The 22,310-nt window shown below is 40.1% G+C and overlaps 1 protein-coding gene across 1 annotated transcript in view; it reads left to right on the forward strand.

Moving 5' to 3' along the window:
- Positions 1-22,310, forward strand: part of FAM184B (family with sequence similarity 184 member B) — a 47,866-nt gene that overhangs the window by 2,856 nt on the left and 22,700 nt on the right. Inside the window, exons 4-6 of the mRNA XM_040700480.2 lie at positions 3,832-3,970; positions 4,313-5,158; positions 19,624-20,373. Coding sequence (XP_040556414.1) covers positions 5,024-5,158; positions 19,624-20,373 — 885 coding nt within the window. The 5' untranslated portion in view covers positions 3,832-3,970; positions 4,313-5,023. The remainder of the gene's footprint in view (positions 1-3,831; positions 3,971-4,312; positions 5,159-19,623; positions 20,374-22,310) is intronic.

Consider the following 22,310-nt stretch of genomic DNA (forward strand, 5'->3'; position numbering starts at 1 on the left):
GGCCCTGACTAGCCTCCCCGGGCCCTCCAGCCACATCCTGCCCATGGGCCCCTGTCCCAAACTTCAGCTCACCCCTCAGCATTCACTCCTATCTGAGCTAAATGTCAGACCTCAGTGAGAGCGAACTGCTTCCTGAGGGAGGAGGAGCTGAGGGGAGGACAAAACAGGCATGGAGGTAATGACCACAGCAGCTCGAGCCCAGTCCTGCAGTGCCTGAGTGAGGTGGGCAGAGTAGGCCAAGAGGCTGTGAAGAGGAAAGATGAAAATCAGAACCTTGTTTGCTACAAGGGGCCTTGGAGGGAAGAGTGATGAAGATTTTCTCCTTGTCCCTCTAAGAAGTCATCTCATCTGTTATGCTGTCTCTGGCTGTCTCTCTCTCATTTGATGACACTGTTTTAGATCCTTTCCCTTCCTGTGTCAGTCATGAAGTGTGAATAAATACAGAATGACAGAGGGTGAGCCAGACTTTCTGCATGCCATTCACTTTGTAGTAATTTCAGTTGTAGGTCACTGGGTAAAGAACAGCTTAAAAAAGGAAAGTTGATGCTATCCTATTTCCTCTGTGTGCCAGGGTTTTTGTAACTGGTGCATCTGGTTGATTCCTGTTTCAATTTCCGTATTAAAACATACACACAGTAATATTTCATCCATAATAGGGCCATCATTATGCAGTAGTAATTAGAGATTCTGTTCCTCCATAACTTGTGTTTGTCAGCTATAAAACTGTATACACATTTTCAAATAGTTACTATTTTTAGTCAGAGAGGAAGTCAGCACCACTTCTGGTGTGTTTTGAATTGGGCTCTCAAATGCTGTTTGCTTTATGAAGGGGGAAGAAAGAAAAATTGTAAAATAGTTATATAATCCCATCATCGAAATTACCAGTGGTTGAACTACTTGTCCTTCTTCTGACATTGAACCTCTAAACAGGCTTTATAGGAAATAGGATAAATGGGGAAGGATAGCTTATGGGTCTTCTGGACACTTTTATCCCTCTTTACAGTGTTTTGTTTTTGTTTTTCCTTGATAAAGGAAAAAACATCCTTGCATTCTTGATTAAGATCAAGATGAATTTAAATAGAGACTAATAATGAGGATAGTGAGTTAAGCATTAAATTGGAATCTCAGTTAGGGATTCATCTTCCTCTGCTGAGACACTGACTTGAGAAGTTGTAAATCTGTTTTACTGATACTGTCATTTGAAATGTATCATGACAGTTAACGACTACCTGTATTCTTGTACTATTTTCAAAGGAAAATTTTATTGAGCTGGAAAACAGCAATACAGTCTAACCTGAGGTATCAGTTTAATTTTGCCATCGTGTATAAAAAACATCCTGCTGACTTCAGTGAAACTTGTATAGTGGCAGAATAGGACTCTGTATTAATGGTGGTTTGTGAAAGCTACTTGTAAGGCACTAAACAAAGGACCAAGCTTATGCATTAAACATTTGCAGCAGAGTTATCTTCTTCATGTCTTGGAATTTGGGATTTGTGGATCTTACCTTGCATATGACACACAGATTTTTATGTGTAGGCAATAAATAATGATGAATTGATGGACTTTGGTTTCAATTGAGATAGTGAGATAAAATAGATGAGTTTGATGACCTTATTTTAATTATTCTGATGTTTAAATCACGCAAGGTGTTAAGAATTAGAAAGATGTATTACAAAAGCCTTCCTGACATTTGATTCAGCTATGTGAGCGAAAAGCTAATATGCTTGGTGGAAAGGATTTTATAAAAATATGTAGAATTACACCTTCTCCCATTTGCTAACTCTGATCAGAGAATCAGAGGATGGCTTGTGTTGGGAGGGACCTCAAGGATCATCAAGTTCTACCCCCCTGCTGCAGGCAGGATTGCCAACCTCTAGATCAAATAGTAGATCACGTTGCCCAGGGCCCCATCCAGCCTGGCCTAGAACACCTCCAGGGATGAGGCATCCACAACCTCTCTGGACTGCCCATTCCAGCACCTCACCACCCTCTCAGTGAAAAGCTTTCCTCAACATCTAATATAACTCTTCCTTCCTTTAGTTTAAAACCATTCCCCCTTGTGCTATCACTATCTGCCTGTGTAAAAAAGTTGATTTCCCTCATGTTTATAATCTCCCTTTAAATATTGGAAGGCTCTAATGATGCCTTCCCACAGCCTCTCTTCTCCAGACCGAACGAGCCCTGATCCCTCAGCCTGTCTTCATAGGAGAGGTGCTCCAGCACCCTGGATCATCTTCATGGCCCTTCTCTGGTCCCTCTCCAAAAGCTCAGCATCTTTCCTGTGTTGGTGTCCCCAGATCTGGACACAGTACTCCAGATGGGGCCTCACAAGGGCAGAGTAGAGAGGGACAGTCACCTCCCTTGTCCTGCTGACATCCCATCTTATGCAACCTGCATCAAAGAATCATAGAAAGGCCTGGGTTGAAAAGGACCTCAAGGTTCATCTAGTTTCAATACCCCTGCTGTGTATAGGGTCGCCAACCACCAGACCAGGCTGCCCAGAGGCACATCCAGCCTGGCCTTGAGTGCCTCCAGGGATGGGGCATCCACAACCTCCTTGGGCAACCTGTTCCAGTGCTTCACCACCCTCTGTGTGAAAAACTTCCTCCTAATATCTAACCTAAACCTCCCCTGTCTTAGTTTAAAACCATTCCCCCTTGTCCTATTACTATCCATCCTCATAAATAGTCTCATATATACAGTTGCTCACAGACTTAGAGATGGTAGTGTCATAACTATCTTCTCTCTCATAACGAATGTAAAACTAGTGCTACAATAATAATGCAAGCAGAAGTATGTTTTCTGCTTAAACTGCTCTAACTTTTATTCTAAACTGTATCTTTGCCATATACAGCTCTAAGTTCAAGAAAAATTTTCACATTCATTTATGTGTTCTGCAGGGTTCACAAAAGGTCTACCTTTGTATAGCACACACTTGAATGACACATCATGGCATCTTTGCTTTGTCTCAAGTCTCCATCCAGGCATGCATTCAGGTCCAGCCATATATTCTGCTGTTCATCAGGGAAAAAAAAAAAAAAAGATAGAAAAAAAAAAAAGTAAACCACCCAAAAAAGTTGCTATTTCTGTGTTAGAGCAATAACACAGATAAGTTATTGTAAGTACTTTTAAAACCCAATGCGTTCTTCTTATATAGTGCTCTATTTTCACTCTTCTGTGTGTGTTTTTTTGTTGTTATTTGTATTTTTCCTGAGGAAAAAGATGGTAGGAAACTGGTATTGGAAGGTCCAGAGAATTAATTAATAAGCTTGCCAATTTTATCAAAACTGTGCATATAATGAAGTTCCTACCTTTTTCTTCCTTCAAACTGATGAGAAGGTTTGTGGAGAAGGTTTAACTGAGTTAAACTTCAGTGTGAATACACATCGTATGAGATAGCGGGCAACTGACAATGGAGTGTCCTTGTAAGTTCTATTCTCAAGCAGCAGCACGTCAGTCACTGTTGCCAATGAGTGTCATTACTGTGTGCAAAGATTGTTTCTTGCCTTTCTTATGAATGTTCTGTCTGGGCTAAATTCTCTTCCCAGTGTAATATCTCCCATTAGGTGTGATGATCTCCATTCTCAGTGGCCTTAATCTCCTATAAGTTTCTCAGTTAGCCTTCATTTAAGGACCCTTTTTTTTCTGCCAGCAATTAAAGGGTTTGGTTTCTCTGTCCCAAGTCCTCTCTTCCTACATCTTCTCACTCCTCCCTCTCTGCCCTGCTGCCTTCAGGCATTCTTCTGCCCAATCTGTCTCCTCTTGGAGTGCTTATGCTTAGCGGTACCTTATCTCCTTTTGCCCTCATTGAGGATTTCTCTTTTTCACAGATTCCTTTCGCCGTGCTCTTAGCTGACATTGGATAATCCTCTTTTCCAATCCTGAGCACCCTGAAGAAGCTCTTTTCCGAGCCCAGCAGTAGCCAAGCACAAGCTTCTAGCCCAGGAGGAAGGAGGGCACTGCTGGGAGGTGAGTCTGGGGCAGGAGTAGCCTCTGTCCCCTCGAGTGGCTGCGGGGCCAGACCCGTTCGGGCAGAAGCGGCCCCTCACCCTGTGTGCTCTCTACTATTGGCTGCAGTGATAATCAAAGGGTGCTGAGCAACGCACAGCTTCCCCTACCTGTTCTTTCTCCGCTTTCATCTCTCTATTTTCACCCTACTTTGCTTTACTTCTCCTTTCCTTTTCTAGACTTGTTTAAACATGTTCACTAACCGTTTTCTGCTTTTTAAAAATGCCATTATTTTAATAACTTGCCTGTTTCTGCTTTTTGCCTGCCTTTTCAGCGGTGTTTCTTATTTATTTTTACGTGTAGATTGCTTGTCCTTTTGAAGAGAGGGAATGGCTGCAGATGAAGACAAGTGAGCAGCGTCAGTTTTCTTCCTGCCTCTTTCCCATGTGAGCGCAGGGCCGCCGAGGGGAGCTGGCAGCCCGTGTGGCTGAGGCAGGCCCATCAGGGCTCAGCTGCGGGGCGGAGGTGGAAGCACCGCTTCATTCTGCTTTCAGCAGAGCAGCAAAAATTGAACAAGATTTTCTTCGCCACTTTATTGGTCCATCTGGACTTGCAAAGGGTTGCCAAACTAACAGAGCTGATGAAAGGTGCCCGAATCATCCTCTCAGATGATCCCTGCGGCAGCCCAAGAAGGCAACACGATGTAATCTGCAGGCGGTCTCTGTATTAGATCCCCAGCGACGTCTGTGCCGCTGCTCGGCGTGTCCCGTGGGGAATGCGTAGCATCCAACCGCTGGCATCCCCTCCTGGCGGAAGCGCTACCATTGGAAGAGCAGAGGAAAAAGATCTCCCGCTCGGGAGGCTCGCACATGCTGCTCGCTGCCTCGGCCGGGTGCTGTGCTGAAGGAGTGGGACATCTGCGCGGAAGGGAGAAGCAGCTGCTCCAGCCCCGGGCTGGGGCTGAACTTCCCGCAGCGCTTCGGGCTTTGAGTGAGCGCTGGGGGAAGGCGAGCAGCAGGACGGGAACGCGCAGCCCGGAGCGTACACGGAATCGGCTAGAATATTTCGAGCCTAATGGCCTCCAGCATAAACAAGAGCCGGCAGCCCGGGACTTGCAATGGATCTAAAGCCCCTCGCGGCAGTTCGGCAGAAGGATACAATAAGGAAATTCACATGCAGATGTGCAAGAAGATCGCCCAGCTCACCAAGGTAAGTCGCTTCCCGGGAGGTGAGGCTGCCCCGCGCTCGGGGCTCAGCCGGCAGCCGAGGCTACGGGAGGGAAGGGAGGGCCAGGAGTCACCGCCCCGACGGTGCCGCTGCGTTCTGACTTCGTTCCGAGCGGTTCTCCCCAGCCGGTGCTGCTGTCCGGCTGGCGGTGCGCGGCTCACAGCCGGCTGCTCTGGTGAGCTTGGGACGGGAGTGAGGAGAGCTCAGTGTCTAACTGCCGTACTGTGCGGCACTACAACTTCTAGTCAATACCAGGCTGCGCTACGAAGTATTTTGAATGCTTCCCACCCTACGTTAAGAAACAAGAGGAAATTTGTAGCAGGTGGCTGTTACTTTTAAGCTATTTTTGTGCTACACCGTAATCAGTGAGAAAAAGCCATTTCCGAGCCAGGTTGGTTAACCCAGATTTGCATGTTCTGTAATCTCGCTGCAATTGATAAAGATATTTTTGCAGTGAAAGAACACTGACTGCAAATGCAGATCAAACGATAGGAAACCATTGAATTGTTGGAGTTAGAAATGCTTGCTAGTTATAATGTTGTTCTCTCCTAATAATGACCATATGTGATAATGTATACTGTGTATGAATGCATATGCACCTGCTACCTGCACTTACATGTATGCTTAGCTGTTTTCAGTTTAATGTAATATGCCAATGCTTACTTACTGGTGCTTTGATTGTATGTTTTAATTTTATCCCTACTTTTTGTCTGTGAATGTACATTACACTTTAAAGTGCACTTTGATTCTGCAGTGATGGTAAGCTGTCTTTCCAAGTAAGTGAGCATTCCTTCATTACTCTTAGAGAGGAGCACTTTCTGTTTATTAGCACTGTTACTGATTTTTCAACTACAGTCAAGTATGCATGAAAGGTGACTATAAATTGCATTAAGTTTTCTTCCGTTTCCTTGTTTTCAGTCCGAAACTCAGTTGCACGTTAACTAAAATTTGTCTGTAACTATCACTTAAAAACAAAAACAAATCACATTATCCCTTTTTTCAACAGATAAGCAACACCTGTGTTTCGATTAAATGGTAGCTGATGGTGGGCTGCCCAGGGAGGTGGTGGAGTCACCGACCCTGAAGGTGTTCAGGGAACATTTAGATGGTGTGTTGAGGGACGTGGTTTAGTGAGAACTATTGGTGATGGCTGGACGGTTGGGCTGGATGATCCTGTAGGTCTTTCCCAACTGTGGTAATTCTATGATTCTGTGGTGGTACTTCATAGTAGAAGAGTTGACCAGTCACCAGCTTCCTCTTTCTGAGTGTTGCATTTCTCAACAGCAGACTGAGGACATAACAATGAGATCTGAGTAATAAAACCCTTCTTCAACTTTCCAGAGCTGCACTCATTTTCCATAGAGAGTTCTATGCCTTCCTTTTTATATAACATGATTCTTTTTGAAGTTTCTGCAATCTCAACTGTATTTTTGAGGGGAAAAAAAATACATTATTCCTTTCTAAAACCTGTTATGTTACCTTATAGTCTTTGACTTGGGGGGGGAAAAAAATAGCTATTTTAGCAGCAAAAAGACAAAAAAAATTCACCTCAGTGCACAGCATCCTGGCATAACGTTAGGAAAGCCTTCATCAAATTGTATGTTCCTGCTGAATTTTTACTGTTGAAAAGTGAATGAGGCAATTTATTCTTTTAATTGAATTCCCCATCAGAGTACTTCTAAGTCATTTGAAATAAAGATGCTTTATACTCGAAGCTCAAGAAGTTCATCTGAAAAGCAAACTATTCTGTTTTAGAGTATACCTTTTAAGAACCAACTTTCTCTGCTCCTAATACCACACCTACAGAGAACTTGGGACACAGCTGGAATTCTAATAATATGCTTTTCCTTCTGTATTCTGAGTTAGATGTTTGCTGTTTGTATAGTAATAGTCTAAGAAGCAAGATCTGAGGCTGCATTAGCTGAAAAATAGCTTTATGGCACGTTTGGTATATTCATTTTTGGCCAAGGAGCTTTTGAATCACTCTCATTTGTTGTCAGTATTACAGTCAGAATATACCATCATCATAAATTCCCATTTGATTTTGATTTGTTTGTAGTACTCTCCTGTTTCTAATGTAGCATGAAATACTGCTGTCTTTTGATACACAGCTACAACTTTCTGTCCCAGTTATGACAGGATTTCATTGATGAGGAAATAAAATCTGGTTACTCATCTACTGTGCATTGTGCCAAGAGGAGAAATAAATACAAAATGTTTAAATCAGGTGTATGATACAGAGGCAGCCTTGTGTTCCATTTCTGTGTTGTACGGTCAGTAGTGACTGCCTCCTGCTCAGGGGCAGAGGAGTAGTGTGCAGTCATCACCAGCATTACTGGTTGGGGTAATAGTTTCTATCCCTGCATGAAGTGCTGATCATGTTTTAAGACCTGTGTTAGTTCTGGGACCCTCTGTAAGTAATCCAAACACAGGTCTTGAAAGCAGCTCCCAATGTACTGCCCTGCTATTTCTGTTTTTCGGGAGGTCAAGGACAGTAAGTTTTTATACTTATAGTCATGTTCTGTTTTTTCTGTTCTGCAGCTTTTTGACTGTAGCAGTAAAAATACAAACTTACACAAATTTTACTTCAGACAGCAAACCACTACTTTTTGTAGCCCATACGGGGGCCATTTAGCAGTGTTTTTAGATGCTTGACATTTTCCACTGTTGACATTTCACTAAGCACATTTATCCTGTTGCATGTCCACGGAGCTCAATGTAGACTACATTGCACCTACTCTGTTCTGCCAGGCCAGCACCAGGCTCTCCTTATAGAGGAACTTAGTGCTTGGGAGTCTGAAATGAAACGTGCAGCTCTCAGGTGGTGATAGCAGTAGTTGTTACAGTAGTTGTAGCAATGAGAACGTGTCAGCATTTTATAGTTCATTGTACAGTTGAGTTTCTTCTTTTAAAGCATCAGCTCACAATTCTAAAGGAATAAGTTCAAAACAAACTTTTAATATATATATAAAGAAATTAAGAAGTAAAACCTGAAGTTGTTTTTTATTCTTATGGATGCAAGTAAAAAATTTAAAAGACCTGGTAATATTAGTGAGTCTGCATGACAAGTGGCTGTGTATTCTGGATTTTGACATTAACACCAGGTTGCATTGCAGCTATGTCCCGGTGAGCAATGCTTAGAGTTTCCACAAAGAACCAAAAAAGTTCAGATAAGAAAAGTTTTGCTTCCGGATGGGAATCACAGAATGGCCTGGGTTGGAAGGGACCTCAAGGATATCATGAATCTCCAACCCCCCTGACAGGCAGGACCACCAACCTCCCCGTTTACTAGACCAGGTTGCCCAGGGCCTCATCCAGCCTGGCCTTAAACACCTCCAGGGACGGGGCATCTACAACCTCTCTGGGCAGCCCGTTCCAGCACCTCACCACTCTCCTGGTAAAGAACTTCCCCCTAACATACAACCTAAATCTTCCCTCTTCCAACTTAAAACCGTTCCCCCTTGTCCTGCTGTTATCTACCCTTTCAAAGAGTTTACTCTCTTCTTGTTTATAGGCTCCCTTCTGGTACTGAAAGGCTGCAATGAGGTCACCCCGCAGCCTTCTTTTCTCCAGGCTGAATAAGCCCAGCTCCCTCAGCCTGTCCTCGTAGGGGAGGTGGTGCTCCAGCCCTCTGATCATCTTCATGGCCCTCCTCTGGACCCTCTCGAACAGTTCTCTGTCTTTCTTGTACTGAATGTGCATCTGTAGCTGTCATCAATATATACAGATTACACACTTATTTGGTGGATACCTTTCTGCAACACTTGTGCATTTGAATTACCACTTGAAGGTGGTGCATTTTCATGGTTGTAGCAGAATGTACAACTTTATACCAGTAATTAAGCTTAGTCTCCTCCATCAGACACTGCACCCTTGGTATGCTCTTCTGTGCATGCCAATTTGTTGTATTTCTGGTATGTTGAGCAATAGTAGTGCTTAAAATGTGTGGTGACTTTATAAGAAGCATTGGGCTCCCTGCTGTCTCAAGCTTAGTTCTAACATCCACTGGCTGTTCCAGGATTTTCATGCGCTTACAGATTCTCAGGACAGTCCCAGTCACTTGAGATGGGATGAGAAATGCAAATGAACTCAGGGAAAAGAGTGCCAAGGAGAGATCAGCTTTCACTGAAAAGGCAGTTTGGGCAGGGCCACAAGAACTGGATAATGACCAGATATCCATGCTATTCAGGCTTCTTTTCAAACCTCTGCCAGAGGAGCTCAAATAAACCCAGTGTTCTGAACTGTACTTCTGGCACTAAGCCTAGCATAAAGAAGTAGGATGGTGATCTTACCTGATTAGCAGAGCTACCCGTGTCATGAAACACTTCTTTTTCCTTTTAAGAAACAATGACCTGGACATTGACGGTGGAATATTTTTAATGAGAAGAGATAGTTACTCACTTTCCCTAGGGGTTCATGTGACTGTATTGGGAAGTTGGGAGCCTTGATGCAAGAAACATATTTTTAAATTTCAGTATTTCTGGTCAATTGTTATTTAAAACTAATCAGGTGGTCTGGAAAGAATTCTGTGTGTGCTGAAAGCTATGGGCCTAAATGGAGGAACAGAGTGCCAATGCAGGGAAAAGTTAATTGCTGGTAAATTACAATAAGAGCTCTTTTTTTTTTTTCTTTTTTCACCTGCAGGGGAAAGAAATGTCAACTGGGAGAAAGTGTATTCCTTTTCTCCAAGAAACAGCATAGGCAGATGTTCTTTAATGGCTCTATGTGGAGCAGTTGAAAATGCGATGTACTCTGACTGCTTATCACCACCAGTTGCCAGGGGGTTTGTTGCCCCTCAGCTCAGTCAGCAGAGTAGAAAATGTGAACGTTATTTAATAAGCTTCAGTGGGAAATCAGCCAGATACGTAAAAACCATTTTCCTTAGTTATTTAAGGAAAAATGTCTAACCTGTGCACAAAAGTGTATGAAGTACACTCTTTTATTGTCCAGCTCTGTGGAGAAGGATTGCAGAGGTGCTGGTAGACAAAAAGCCACGTGAGCCAGCAGTGTACACTTGAAGCCTGGAAGGCCGTATGGTATGGGCCATTTGGAGTCAGTTGTCCTGGCTGTGTCTCTTTCCTGTTCCTTGTGCACCCCTAGCTTCTCACTGGCAGGGCAGTGCAAGAAGTGGAAGAGTTCTTGGCTCTGTGTGAGTGCTGCCATGCATCGACTAAGACATATCAAAACTATTTTCATCAAAAATCCAAAACACGGCATCGTACAGGTGTCTGTGAAGAAAATTAACAGTATCCCATGACAATCTGTTTTTTTCTAGAGGTGTAAGATTCTGGAGAGAATTATCAAGTCATCTGGTGTGTGTGTGAGCACATCAGCTGTTTACACCACTCAAATGTTTTGCAGCATATCAGATCATTTAATCTTTCCTGTTTTATGTATCATAAAAAGTGACTGATATATTTAGGTTGGAAACACAATCAAATCCCAGTGGAATGGGATTTGGAAGCATTTATCAGCTGAGCAACTGTAGCTGTCTGAGCATTCCTTTTGTCTACCCACGTTTCCAGTTGAAATATGTTGCATTCCTTCAGAAATTTTGGCTAGGTTCGTTGACCTTATTTATTATGATGTATTGATGATACTCAGTAACCAGTGCTTCTGGTGGCTCAGCTGATGTACATGTAGTTGGTGTGCTACCAGAGCTCTGCTGTGTGCATGAGGCTTTTTGATGCCGGTACTCTAGGGAGGTATTCAGTACTCTACAGAAATGAAGCAAAATGGAACAGCATAAAAATTAGGATTGTGCTTTTGGAGCAACGGTACTTTTGGGGCAAAGAATATAAAAACTGGTTTCCACATAGGCAAAGAAGGAAAGTAGGAAAGAATCATTTTACAATGTGTCCTAAAAAGATCAAGTCAGCTGTCAATATTCCCCTGTACTCTACTTGATGATTTATTAGTTTTAATTATTTTTATGTACAATTTTCTATCAGGATTTCAAAGATATCATTATTTTTGCCTATCAGCTGATAAAAATGTATGGACAAAGATTTCTTTACCTGTCAGCATTATTATTTCCTTACAGAACTGGATGGGAATTCTCAGCTCATTCAGTCTATGTACAATATCACGTAATTGTGTTAACTACTCAAAAGCAGTACTAAAACCACCATTTCTATTAGGAAGTTACTCAGAATCTTATTATTTAGATGGATAGACATTGTCACTTAAATTGATTAAAGGTGTAAGAATGGTATCTAGGTATTGGAATTACCTTCTGTAGTAGAAATGCTAAGTCACAGCCTGAACCAGTGATTGAGCACCTGGTGGGAAGGCAGGGCCAACCCAGGGGAGCTCAGGTGCGTGCAATGTACCTGAGTGACCAGAAGGGGTGGAGGCAGGATCCACCCCTTCCCAGACCTCATTTAAGTGCTGTCAGTGGAGGTGAGGGTATTTCTTGCTGGTGATCCCTGTATACGTGGGGCTTTCTGAAGGTAAGCAGCTTTTTTTCTTTGTTTTTGCATTCACAGCTACTGTATTTGGGCTTGTTCTCATTTACTGCAGCCAAAGAGCTTGCCACCGTGCTATTATTGCTGTATTTTCCATCACGTTATAGTGTTACATCTTCTTACTATACTAATTTGTAACTGACCATTTTGCAGAAAATGGACGGTCTTTGTAATCAATAAGGGAAAGCTTCTTTATAATGGGAACTGGGTATTAAATTCAAGTTAGCATTTGAAGGAACCTTGTATAAACTATTTGTGTACAAACAAAATGTATTTTATTAATATGTGTGTTACAGGCAATGGGTAATAAAATATCTAGTGACCTACTAATTGCTAGGAGGAGAATTACAAGGTTGTAGCTTTTCACGTTCCACCTTTTCTTCATGGGTATGTCATTAAGTACAATTTTCAGTGACGTTATATCTGTACCTTTCTACTAAGAATTTCTGTAAGCAGTATGTAGAGTACAGTGAAGATTTTACCTGAGCTAAAGGTCAGTTTAAGACATTCTCATTTAAATATTCTAATGTTATATGTTTAGGCTCCTTAACATTTAAAGATGCTTTCATGCAGTATGCAAAGTATTTTAATCCACAAAGCATTGTGTTCTTGTTTTCCCTGAGGTCACATCTTCGTTAGGTGTGTTTGTTACACTGACAGCGACCTCTGCTCCCACATTTACAGTCAGATCTTAATGACATCAGTTGTCTCACCATAGCAGTTCACTTGTTTTTTCTTGAGTGTGCACAACCAGGCATTCTCTGTTTGTTGCTGAAGACCACTTATCCTGTGCTTTCATTAGGAAGAGGTAGACACACAAGTTTTTCCTCACTGTTATTTAAAGCTATCACAAAGCGTGTGAATTAGGCTAGTGCCAAGACTGAGTCAGTTCATCTTGCCTCCAAGTGGAGCACATTAGCTCAGGCTTGGTTGTGCTGGTTCTGATTTGGCATTACTGTTATATTCACTTGTCTTCTGGTACTCGTGGAAAGCAGAACGTCATGTAGCCCTATTTTTGTAAGGAAACTATAAATTGTTTTCAAATAGGACTTTTTTCTTAAGATAATGAACTCATTGCACCCTTTTAATATAGTTGCTCAGAACTTTATATGACTTGGCCTTTACATACTTAAAGACAGTTCTAACTTTAAAACAGATTGCTACCAGAGGAGTGTTCTATTATAATTGAATTTGGAAGTTACAGTGTTTGGTTGTGATTATATACTGACAGATTGCTATAAGAGATCTACCTTTAAATGTAATTATGAGATTAGAGTTGAATATCTTTTACTTTTCAATCAGGAGGAGAAAACTACTCGAATTTGATATTGGAGCTGTTTAAAACAATAGTTGGTACTTGTAAATGCTTTTGCTTAATTTTGTTCTTACTATTCAGCTGATATAGTGAAAAATTTCATACAAATAATGTCTCAAAACTACAGGACAGGTGATCTTGGCAGTGCTCCTTGCTGTTCTTATGCACTGATTTTCCAGGTAAGGAATGAAGGAAGTATTCATAGTACAGCTCTCTGCCCGGTTGTGCAACTGGGCGGTACAGTCTGGTCAGAGTTAGGACAGCTGCTTCCTGGGCCTGCAGTGCAGTCACTGTTTCCAACATAAATATGACAAATTTCTGCAGCTTATAGTAATCTGTACCAGGATTTTTAAAGCTCTTTTGAAAGGTTGAATTTTCAACCTTTGGGTGCTTAGAATAATCAGCAAAACAGAAGAAAAACTCACAGATCTTTAAAAGCACTAAATGTGTATCTACAATTTTAGACCCTTTGAAGATGTTTAAAATTCTGGGACTTGGTTAAACGCTTTCACAATATTGAGTGTTAATTTGGCAAATTAATGCTGTCACCGCTAAATTTAGGTCTGGTTTAGATATGTAACAAAAAACCCAACAAATAACATTCCCAGTGAGATACGTGGAGATAAGGCCTTTTAATTCTGACTCTTAACATAAACTTTTCAACTTTTGTACTGAAAATTCACCTGCACTACAATGATATTAAAGCAGGCAGATGGGACAGATATAAATCTGACTTTTTTTTCAAAGGCTTCTGTTTTGTGCATATTAACTGTATGAAACAGCTTCATAAGATGAACTCATCCAGAACTGTAAAAGCAAAAGATTTTGGGGGTATTTGAGATCTTAAGGAGTTATGCAAGAATCTTGCCAAGATGGAGATTGCAGTAGGTGAATGGAAAGCACTCTGAAATCTATGTGTTCCTAACCGCTGCTTTTACATTTATCTGTCTATCAAACACACCAGTGGATTTATCAATGAATAAGCATTATTATATTAAGAGTTTTCATCTAATCCTATGGATTGTAATTAACATAAATTTTACCTACTTTTACTGAAAGAATTATTCTCCATAGCAGCATTTGAATAACCGCTCAACTTGAATCCTATTAAACTGAAGTATTTATCGTCATAGTGAGAGCGAAGAAATAGAAATAAATTTCATGTAAATGTCACATGAACTGATTTTTTTTCTGCTTTTCAGTTGCACTCAGAATCTAAAATTAAGGTGCTTTTGATGTTCAAGTTCTGTAAAATGATTTCAGAGTTTTGCATGGAAGGATTTTGAGGGATAAGATGCAACGTGAATCAGGAGCTGTAAAAAAAGGTTTATGACAACAGATTGTAGGGAGCAGATGCTAAAAAGATCTGAGCTTGAGCTCACTTTATTTCACATATTATCTGGAATTAAAAACAAATAGCATACTAAATGTCACAGGTGATACTAATTGAAGGAGAGTCATAAACAACAAAACAAGATTGAAAGAAAATAAATAATAGAGATGGAAAGCAAAAGGAAGCTGCAAAAGGCTTGCTTTTCCACGATCCTGCATCAAAAGCAGATTTGCACAGTATCTGAATGCTAAGTGTTGTAGTTCGTAGGGCAACGTGAAGTGGATGTACAGACATAAAAACTGTGGAGTGAGATGTTTCTGTAGGATGTAGAGAAACCCCATAGGACAAAGGAGCAGAGGAAAACGAAGCAGTTTCAGCTTTTAAGAATTCAAACTTGTCTCATCCGTCTGCATATGATTTTTGTCAACTCTACAGGGAGAGAAAGCTGAGAATCTGGGAGTGCAGAATAATAATAATAATAAAAGCAAAACCAGTCAAACAACAGGAAGAATTCATTTCACTTATGTTACCTGTTCTAGACAACTGCACTGGAAATGGGAGTGTTGTGCTTTGGAGGCACCTGTCTTTCTCCATTGATTAACCTGGATCAGATGTGTAATGATGTAATGAGGGATGTTAGGGGAGATTAATCCCATCTCTTGTATACTCTTGTATATATCTCTTATGTATATATATGATATATATATATCTTATATAATCCCATCTCTTGAAACTTCCTTCTTATTATTTTTTTTGCAGTAATTACTGGTGGCCACCTTGGACCTTCTATGGTAGCTGTGCTTTAAAATAGTCATCCATTTCTTAGAGTTTTCATGTCAAAATAGAAGGAACAGTAATAAATGGGTGCCATGTCCCTGGAGGTGTTCAAGGACAGGTTGGATGGGATCCTGGGCAACCTGGTCTAGTATTAAATGTGGAGGTTGGTGGCCCTGCCAGGAAGGGGGAAGGGGGGAGAGCAGATTGGAGATTCATGGTACATGAGGTCCCTTCCAACCTGGGCCGTTCTGTGAAATAGGCAAATTGTGGACTGTGTATGAGTTTCCCAGCAGAAAAAAAATTGTCCTCTGAAGTTAAACTCTGATTCTATAGTACCTTGTTGCCATTGTTGCCATTTAGAGCAACAATGTAGAGCATACAGCTGATCTGTATGTGGAAACATTCTTGCAAGATACTTTTACTTTCCTCCTCCTGAAGTTGCCTGGCAATTATTCTGTTTATCTTTTAGAAACTACACAATACCAATGAGGGGCAGCTGGGTGTCTCTTCAGTAAGATTTAGATTAGGCTAATTTTATATTCAATTGCAGATAGATCAAGTACAATACATAGGCTGCTAAACTAATGTTTTCTATATTTGATATTCCACTGTGCAGAATATCAACTACAGAGGTTGGCACTATGAGTAGAATTCCCAGCTCTGACTTTGAGCTCATAAAGCCCATTGAAGTTAAGCTGGCCCTATGCTCTTTGCATCTCTGCCTTTGTTAATGTTAGCCGTGCCTATTACACAAGGATAGACAGAAGTTTGAGTGATGGGAAATCTTGGAAAAATATTTTAAACTTGCTGACAATTAAAAGCTTGAAATAAGATATTTTTCTTTGGTTGTACAAGTGAAAATCAACCTCAATATGATCTGTGTTGATTCAAGTAAATTTTAACGTACTGTCACGCTGAGTGGATAAACAAAACAACTGCAAAACCACAACAAAAACTGTAAAGAAAAATTCTTTGTGATTTTTGAAGTTAACCTTAGAGCTCTTAGCTCTGAAACCCTTCTGAATGCTTGGTGCCAATATTTTTAAGGCTTCTTTCATATAAACACACAAATGGATAATCTTATCAATAGTTGCTGTCAAATATTTAGGTGCATAAAATGATTCTTGTGCTTTCAGGAAGCCACAGAGAAACAGAGGCAGAGATTTGATGTTCAGTTCATGAGGTCCCTAGTAATGTTACAGCAGCGTCGTTCAGCTGAAATCAGCACAGGTGTGCTAGTGTAAAATCGGATCAGCAGCACTGTGGCTGATCGCAGCCTTGGTCTGTACCTTAATTAAGAAACAGTGTTCATTCTTCAGCGTTAGAATGAACAAGAATATAATTTCCTGTAATAATTTCTCTGTTCTTTGTTTTCAAAGAGACTCTTTAAAGGCTGAAATGTTTATATACCTCATTATGCTTTAATCTGCTTGGGAAATATACAAAATAAGAGTTCAATAGAACAATTTCTTTTGCTAATGAAAAGAAAAAAAGATACTGCTACTAGTGAAAGTAGTAACGATGCCTCATTGAGATTAGCAAGCTAGTTAGCAATTGAAACTTGTCACCTTCCCAGCTTTGTCTGAGGTGCTGCCAGGAGTTTCCTGTTGGCAAACCCCTCCAGGGCCTTTTCTCATTAGTAAACTTAGGGCATTAGGGTCCAGACTCCTTCTGTTTCTTTGTTTTCCTGGCTGTCAATCAGGAATGATTTGTCTGCTAGCTTAGGCCCAAAAGATGACCTTCTACAATCCTTTATTTGCTTCTTATCATCCTTATCTTCCATACCAAACTGTATCAGTTCTTATTCAGCTACTAAGGCAACCTACTAGAACTAGTTTTTTTTAATTACGGTAGTTAAGCCACTGTAATAATAGTATTTGTTAATGCTACTGTAGGAATACAGAAGTGTTTTTGAGCTTAAATACTTTGTCTTTGTTAATGAGGTAGAGCTGATTATTTCACCTTTTGTTATTTTACTGCAGCATAAAGAAAAGCAGAAGGGAAATAAAATGCCATTTAGATTGACATCATTAGGAGAGTAAAATAGGGCTAATTAGACATATTCACTGTGCTGATAATGCTCTGGTGGTGTATACTGTGTAATAGTGTTTTTACCAACCTGTCATATAACTCAGTTGTTGTAAAATCAGTATGATACCCAAATGCCTTTAGAGAACTGAGAGGAAGTGGCTGCCATTGCTATTAAGGTAGTTACTCATGGAGTGAACTAGTGCTCCTTTCATTTGAAGGCAATTCTGTGCTGTCTAACCAATCCATTTCAGAGATCCTTTTAAAGAACTGTTTATCAGCACAGCTGTTGAGAGTCTTGTACTGCATTAGCCAGCAGTGTGTGCACTCTGCAATGTGCAGCTGCTGAAATAATTTTTCGTATTTTTCCTTATAGCAGAATGCACATAAACTCCCAGATTCATCTCCACATAACTCTAGTCTCTTAAATGAGGTGTCTGGAGTAGGAATACAGTTGCTATATTCAGTAGGGAGTGAAAGGCATTTGTGAAGGGCTTAAATCTCAGAATGTACATGCCAGCAGCCCTCTGAAAATTAAATCTTTTAAGAAGGTTAAGGTACTGAAGAATTGGTTTCAACTGTCAAGCCTGAATATTAAATTGAAAGGCATGCGTTTTCAAGTCAGAATTCTTCATTGTGATTCTGTTCTAGCCACTGTTGAACAGATGGATAGGAGTAAGTGATAGAGCAGGGAGATTGGTTTCTCTCAGATCTTTTAGATGGCTCATTTAAGATGTTGGTGATAGTCGTTAAAGTATAATGTCTCCAGTTTGTTCTAATGCTCAGTGGGTTTTGAGGAAGTTGGGCAGTTAAGTCAGACTTCAGAGGAACCCAAATTCCACTGTCAGACCAAATATAATACAAGACAGGCGGATTTACTAGATAAATTCATTGCTAAGGCTAGAAGTCTTAAATCACAAAGGCTGGGTGTTCTAATGCTTATCTTTGTTTTGCTGTTGGAATCAAATGCAGAGATGTGATCACTAATTTCTAACCTAGTTAGTTGAAGAGTTGCCAGAGGCGATGACTGGTCATTCTAAAGCCACAGGCAAAATTCACATTCTCCTTGTAGTGTTAAGTCTACTTCCTGAGGAGGTTTTAAAAAAAAAAAAAAGAAAAAAAGAAAAGTTTGTAGTGTGATTTCAGTTACTGTTTGTGGAGAGAAGGATTCTGCTTAGTATCCTGCAACTATTTCAGTTTCATAGAAAAAATGATCAAAAATAACAGAGCAATATTAACAACATGTAATCTAAGGCCAAACTATTCATATATAGAAGTGTAGACTGACTTCTTGTCTGCTTGTATTTTGGAATATGATGTCAATACTGTCTTTCGCTGCATGTTCGTCCAGAAATGTATCTAGACCGTGTTTTGCATTTGTGACTCTTCACAGCTTCTATAATATTTGTGTCCAGCTCTGGGCTCCACAGTTCAAAATGTCAGGGATCTCCTAGGAGTCCAGTGATGAGCCACAAAGATGTTAAAGGGCCTGGAGCCCACATGAGGAAAGACTGAGTAATCTGGGGAAAGGAAGACTGAGGGGTGGGGTGGGGGGATCTGATTAATGTTTATAAATATCTGTAGGAAGATGGGAGGCAAATGGATGAACCAGGTTCTTCTTGGTGGTACATAATGACAGGACAAGGACTAATGGCCTGAAACCTGAACATAGGAAGTTCTGTACGAACATGCAGAAGTCCTTCTTTATGGTTAAGGTGACAGCACTGGAACAGGTTGCCAAGAGAGGTTGTGAAGTCATCTTCTATGGAGGTATTCAAGACCTGTATAACCTATTGCAAATGTAAGAGATTATTCTTTTATATTTCAAAGAACCTCCTCTCCCTCCTATAAGTTGGAGCGAGACAGCAAAGTGTCTGCTTTAGCAGTGGGTTTGGACTTGATCTCTTGAAGTCCCTTCCAACCCCTGCAATTCTGTGGTTTATTTCATTATTGCCAAGGAGGAAGTTAACTTTGCACAAGATGTGTGTGTGTTTGCTTTCATTTATGGGTGACTGAAATGGACTAAGTTATTCAGTGTACAGATAGCACAAAAAATGGTTAAACACATCCGAGCAAATTCAGGAGTCCAGGAAAAATGTTCAGGCTTTATACAACACAGACTCCAGACTTTTGTCACTGTAGGTCCTCAGCACTTGGTAATGCTAAAGGCAATGTGGCAGAAGGTGCTGCTGGAATGAAGGTGAGATGAATTGAACTACAAGTGTGGAGTCAGTTAGCTTGATGAGGGGCTCTGTATGAAAGATTAAACCTGATGTATGAGGTAATAACTTGCCGAGAAAAAAGAAACATTCTCTAAAAGAAAATCTGAAAAAAAAATTCTTACAGCGTTGTCTTTTTTCCCTGTAAGGATTTGCAGTTTGTAATTATCCCTTCTGTTGCTAGTGGGGAAAAAAAGGCAAAAAATATTTAAGAGTAGTATAATTCTTTTGATAAATAGAGCAACTGAATTCATAACACAGTTGTTTACTAGATTCTGTTATCTTCTATTGCTTTTCTTCATGTATAGGTGATATATGCCCTGAACACTAAGAATGATGAACATGAAGATAGTATACAGGCTCTGAGAGAAGCTCATGAGGAAGAAGTTCAGCACATTCTTGCTGAGATGAAGGAAACAATTGTCCAGTACAAAAGCAAAGTTGAAGAAGAACAATTGCTGAGAAAACATATTCAAGCCCTTGAAACTGCAGTAGAACAACACAGGAGAGTAAAGGAAGAAGCCTTGGCAGAGTTAACACAGTGCAAGAAGCAGGTGGAAGAGAGGGAACCAAGAGCAAAAGTAAAACTGACGCAGATGGCCCTTTCCAAAGACACGGTAGATACCAATGCAGATTTTGAAAACAAACTTCCTCATTTAAATGAGGAGACCAATGGACTACTAAATGAATGCAAACTATCTAGGAGAGAAAATTTAGATGAAGATATTTTAGCTGAAAAAATCAGCATGGAAGGACAAGTTCTAGTAAATGAAATGGAAAACCTGAGGAGTGAGAACCAAGGAGCAATTAAAGAGTATACTCAGAAAACAAATCAACTGCGAGCCTCTTGTGAGAGAGGAAGAGAGTCTACACAGCAATCCATGACAGAAACAAAGAATCATCATCAGCAAAGAGAAATGGAGCAAAGGAATTGCTCAGAGGTTGAGAAAGGTTTTTGGATGCAGCAGGTAAAGAAACTGGAGGCAGACCTAGAGGAGAAAAGCCAGAAGATAAATGAGAAGAAGAAACATTCCCAGAAGCTGAAAGAAAGAATACAGGTAAGGTACAAGACTGATCCTTATCTCTGTCTATGAAAGTGCAAATTGTAATTCTTTAAAATCTGGGGAAGGAGGGATCTTCTAAGTTTCATTTTGAGTCAAATGCTTTGTAAGCATTAGAGCAGTGCTTGAGACTCAGGACGCAGATGAAAGGTTATAGTGCTGAGAGCTTTGAAGAATGACTTAAGATGATTAATTAGTAAATAACATTTGGGAGAAGTGAACAATGGAGACATGAAAATTTATGCATGTGATTTACTCTTTTGCTTTACAATGTCAGAAACATGGTGTTTCAGGAATAAAAAATTTAAAATGCAATAGGAAGTGGAAATAAGAGGATGGTGTCTTTGGCAATTTGGTTTTTACATTCAGTATCAGCTAGATAAAACTGAAATATTTTCATCAGCAGTATGCTATTAACCCTATTTGGGCTGAAATCAGGACATGGAGTGGGAACAGTGCAGTGTTAATCAGTGTGCATCAGTCAATGCAGTGCCATCAAGTGATGGCAAATAATGGTAGGGATTTACATACATTGGCTAAACACAGTTCTTTGAGCAGCAGAAAGTATGCAGCTGTGCTTTCCATTGTGATAATGGAATTTGAAACCAAGTTTCAAGATTGCAAAAAAAAGTTATCATTTTTCTTACTGTATTTGTGACTCTATTTTCAGTCAGCATAAATACTACACCTGCAAATTTTCAAATTGAATATATAGACATTCAATTCAAAAAATCTGAACATGTCTCTCTACTGGACTTTTCTCTCTGCTAAGATAGGGCTTAAAATATTCTTCACTTAGCTGTCATGTTTTATTCACATAATCACTTTTGGGCAGTGTGTATATTTGTGAACAGCTGTATTCGAGGATGAAGGAAAAATGAAATTTCATCAAAAATCTCATTTGTTGACTTTTAGAACAAATTATCAGGAAATTAAAGGAATTATGACCTGTTCCAAGTTCAGGATAATTATAGATGTATTTTAGATGGTAACTCTTCGGGTGTTCACCTTACAATGATGCCTGCTGAGGGAATGGCTCCAGGTTACAAATATTCTGGCAGCAGAGTCAATTTAAGTGTATGGAAGAGAAAAAGATTATTTTGAACAAGCTCTTTTGGTGAAAGATCATTATAATGGAACTGCACTGAAAGAGAAAATGATTATTTCAGATGACAAAAAAAACGAACACATGTTTTAGGATTTTGAAGTGTAGCTTAAGGGAATATAGCAAGAAATTCTGGGATCAAAAAATCATGGAGGAAGATCTAAGTGTAGTCAAAGAGAGGAATATGCTTCAGCAGAAGGAAATCCTGCAAAAAGCAGGTAAAATGCTCATTAATGTCATTCTGAATTATTTCCCTTGTTAGTCACTCACATTGGAAATTCCACAAGTTAGTTATGCTATTTGAAATGTAAATGTTGCTTCTGCAGAAGGTTGGAAAGCTGTATTGAATTCCCAGAGCAAAGCTGCAATTGAAGTAGATGAACTAAAGCATCAAATAATACAACTGCAGCAAATGACTTCTACCAAACAAAGCCAAAACAAGAGAGGCTCTGAACACATGTGGGAGCTTAATCAGGTGGTTTGCTCTAAAACTAAACATTCAAAGGCACAGCATGAAAAATACACTGAAATCAAGGTCATTTTTCTTGCAATGTTTTTTTCTGCTTTTGTGTTACTCTATAGAAATCAGTCTTACAGGATTCCTAGACCTCTGGCCTCATCCAATGGAACACCGACTCATGTTCATAACTTCAGGTTCAAGAGTTGCTCAGTGATAGCAAAGAAACTGTTGAAATCCTTAAAGTGAAATTGATCTAGACCAGGATAGCAATCAACTCCTATAACTAAAAAGTGGAAGAAAACAAGTCAGACTTTCTCTGTTGAGGTTAAATTGAAACACAAACTTTTAAAATTATTTTTTTAGTAGAGA

This window comes from Gallus gallus, chromosome 4, assembly GCF_016699485.2.
Source record: "Gallus gallus isolate bGalGal1 chromosome 4, bGalGal1.mat.broiler.GRCg7b, whole genome shotgun sequence".
NCBI lineage: Eukaryota > Metazoa > Chordata > Aves > Galliformes > Phasianidae > Gallus > Gallus gallus.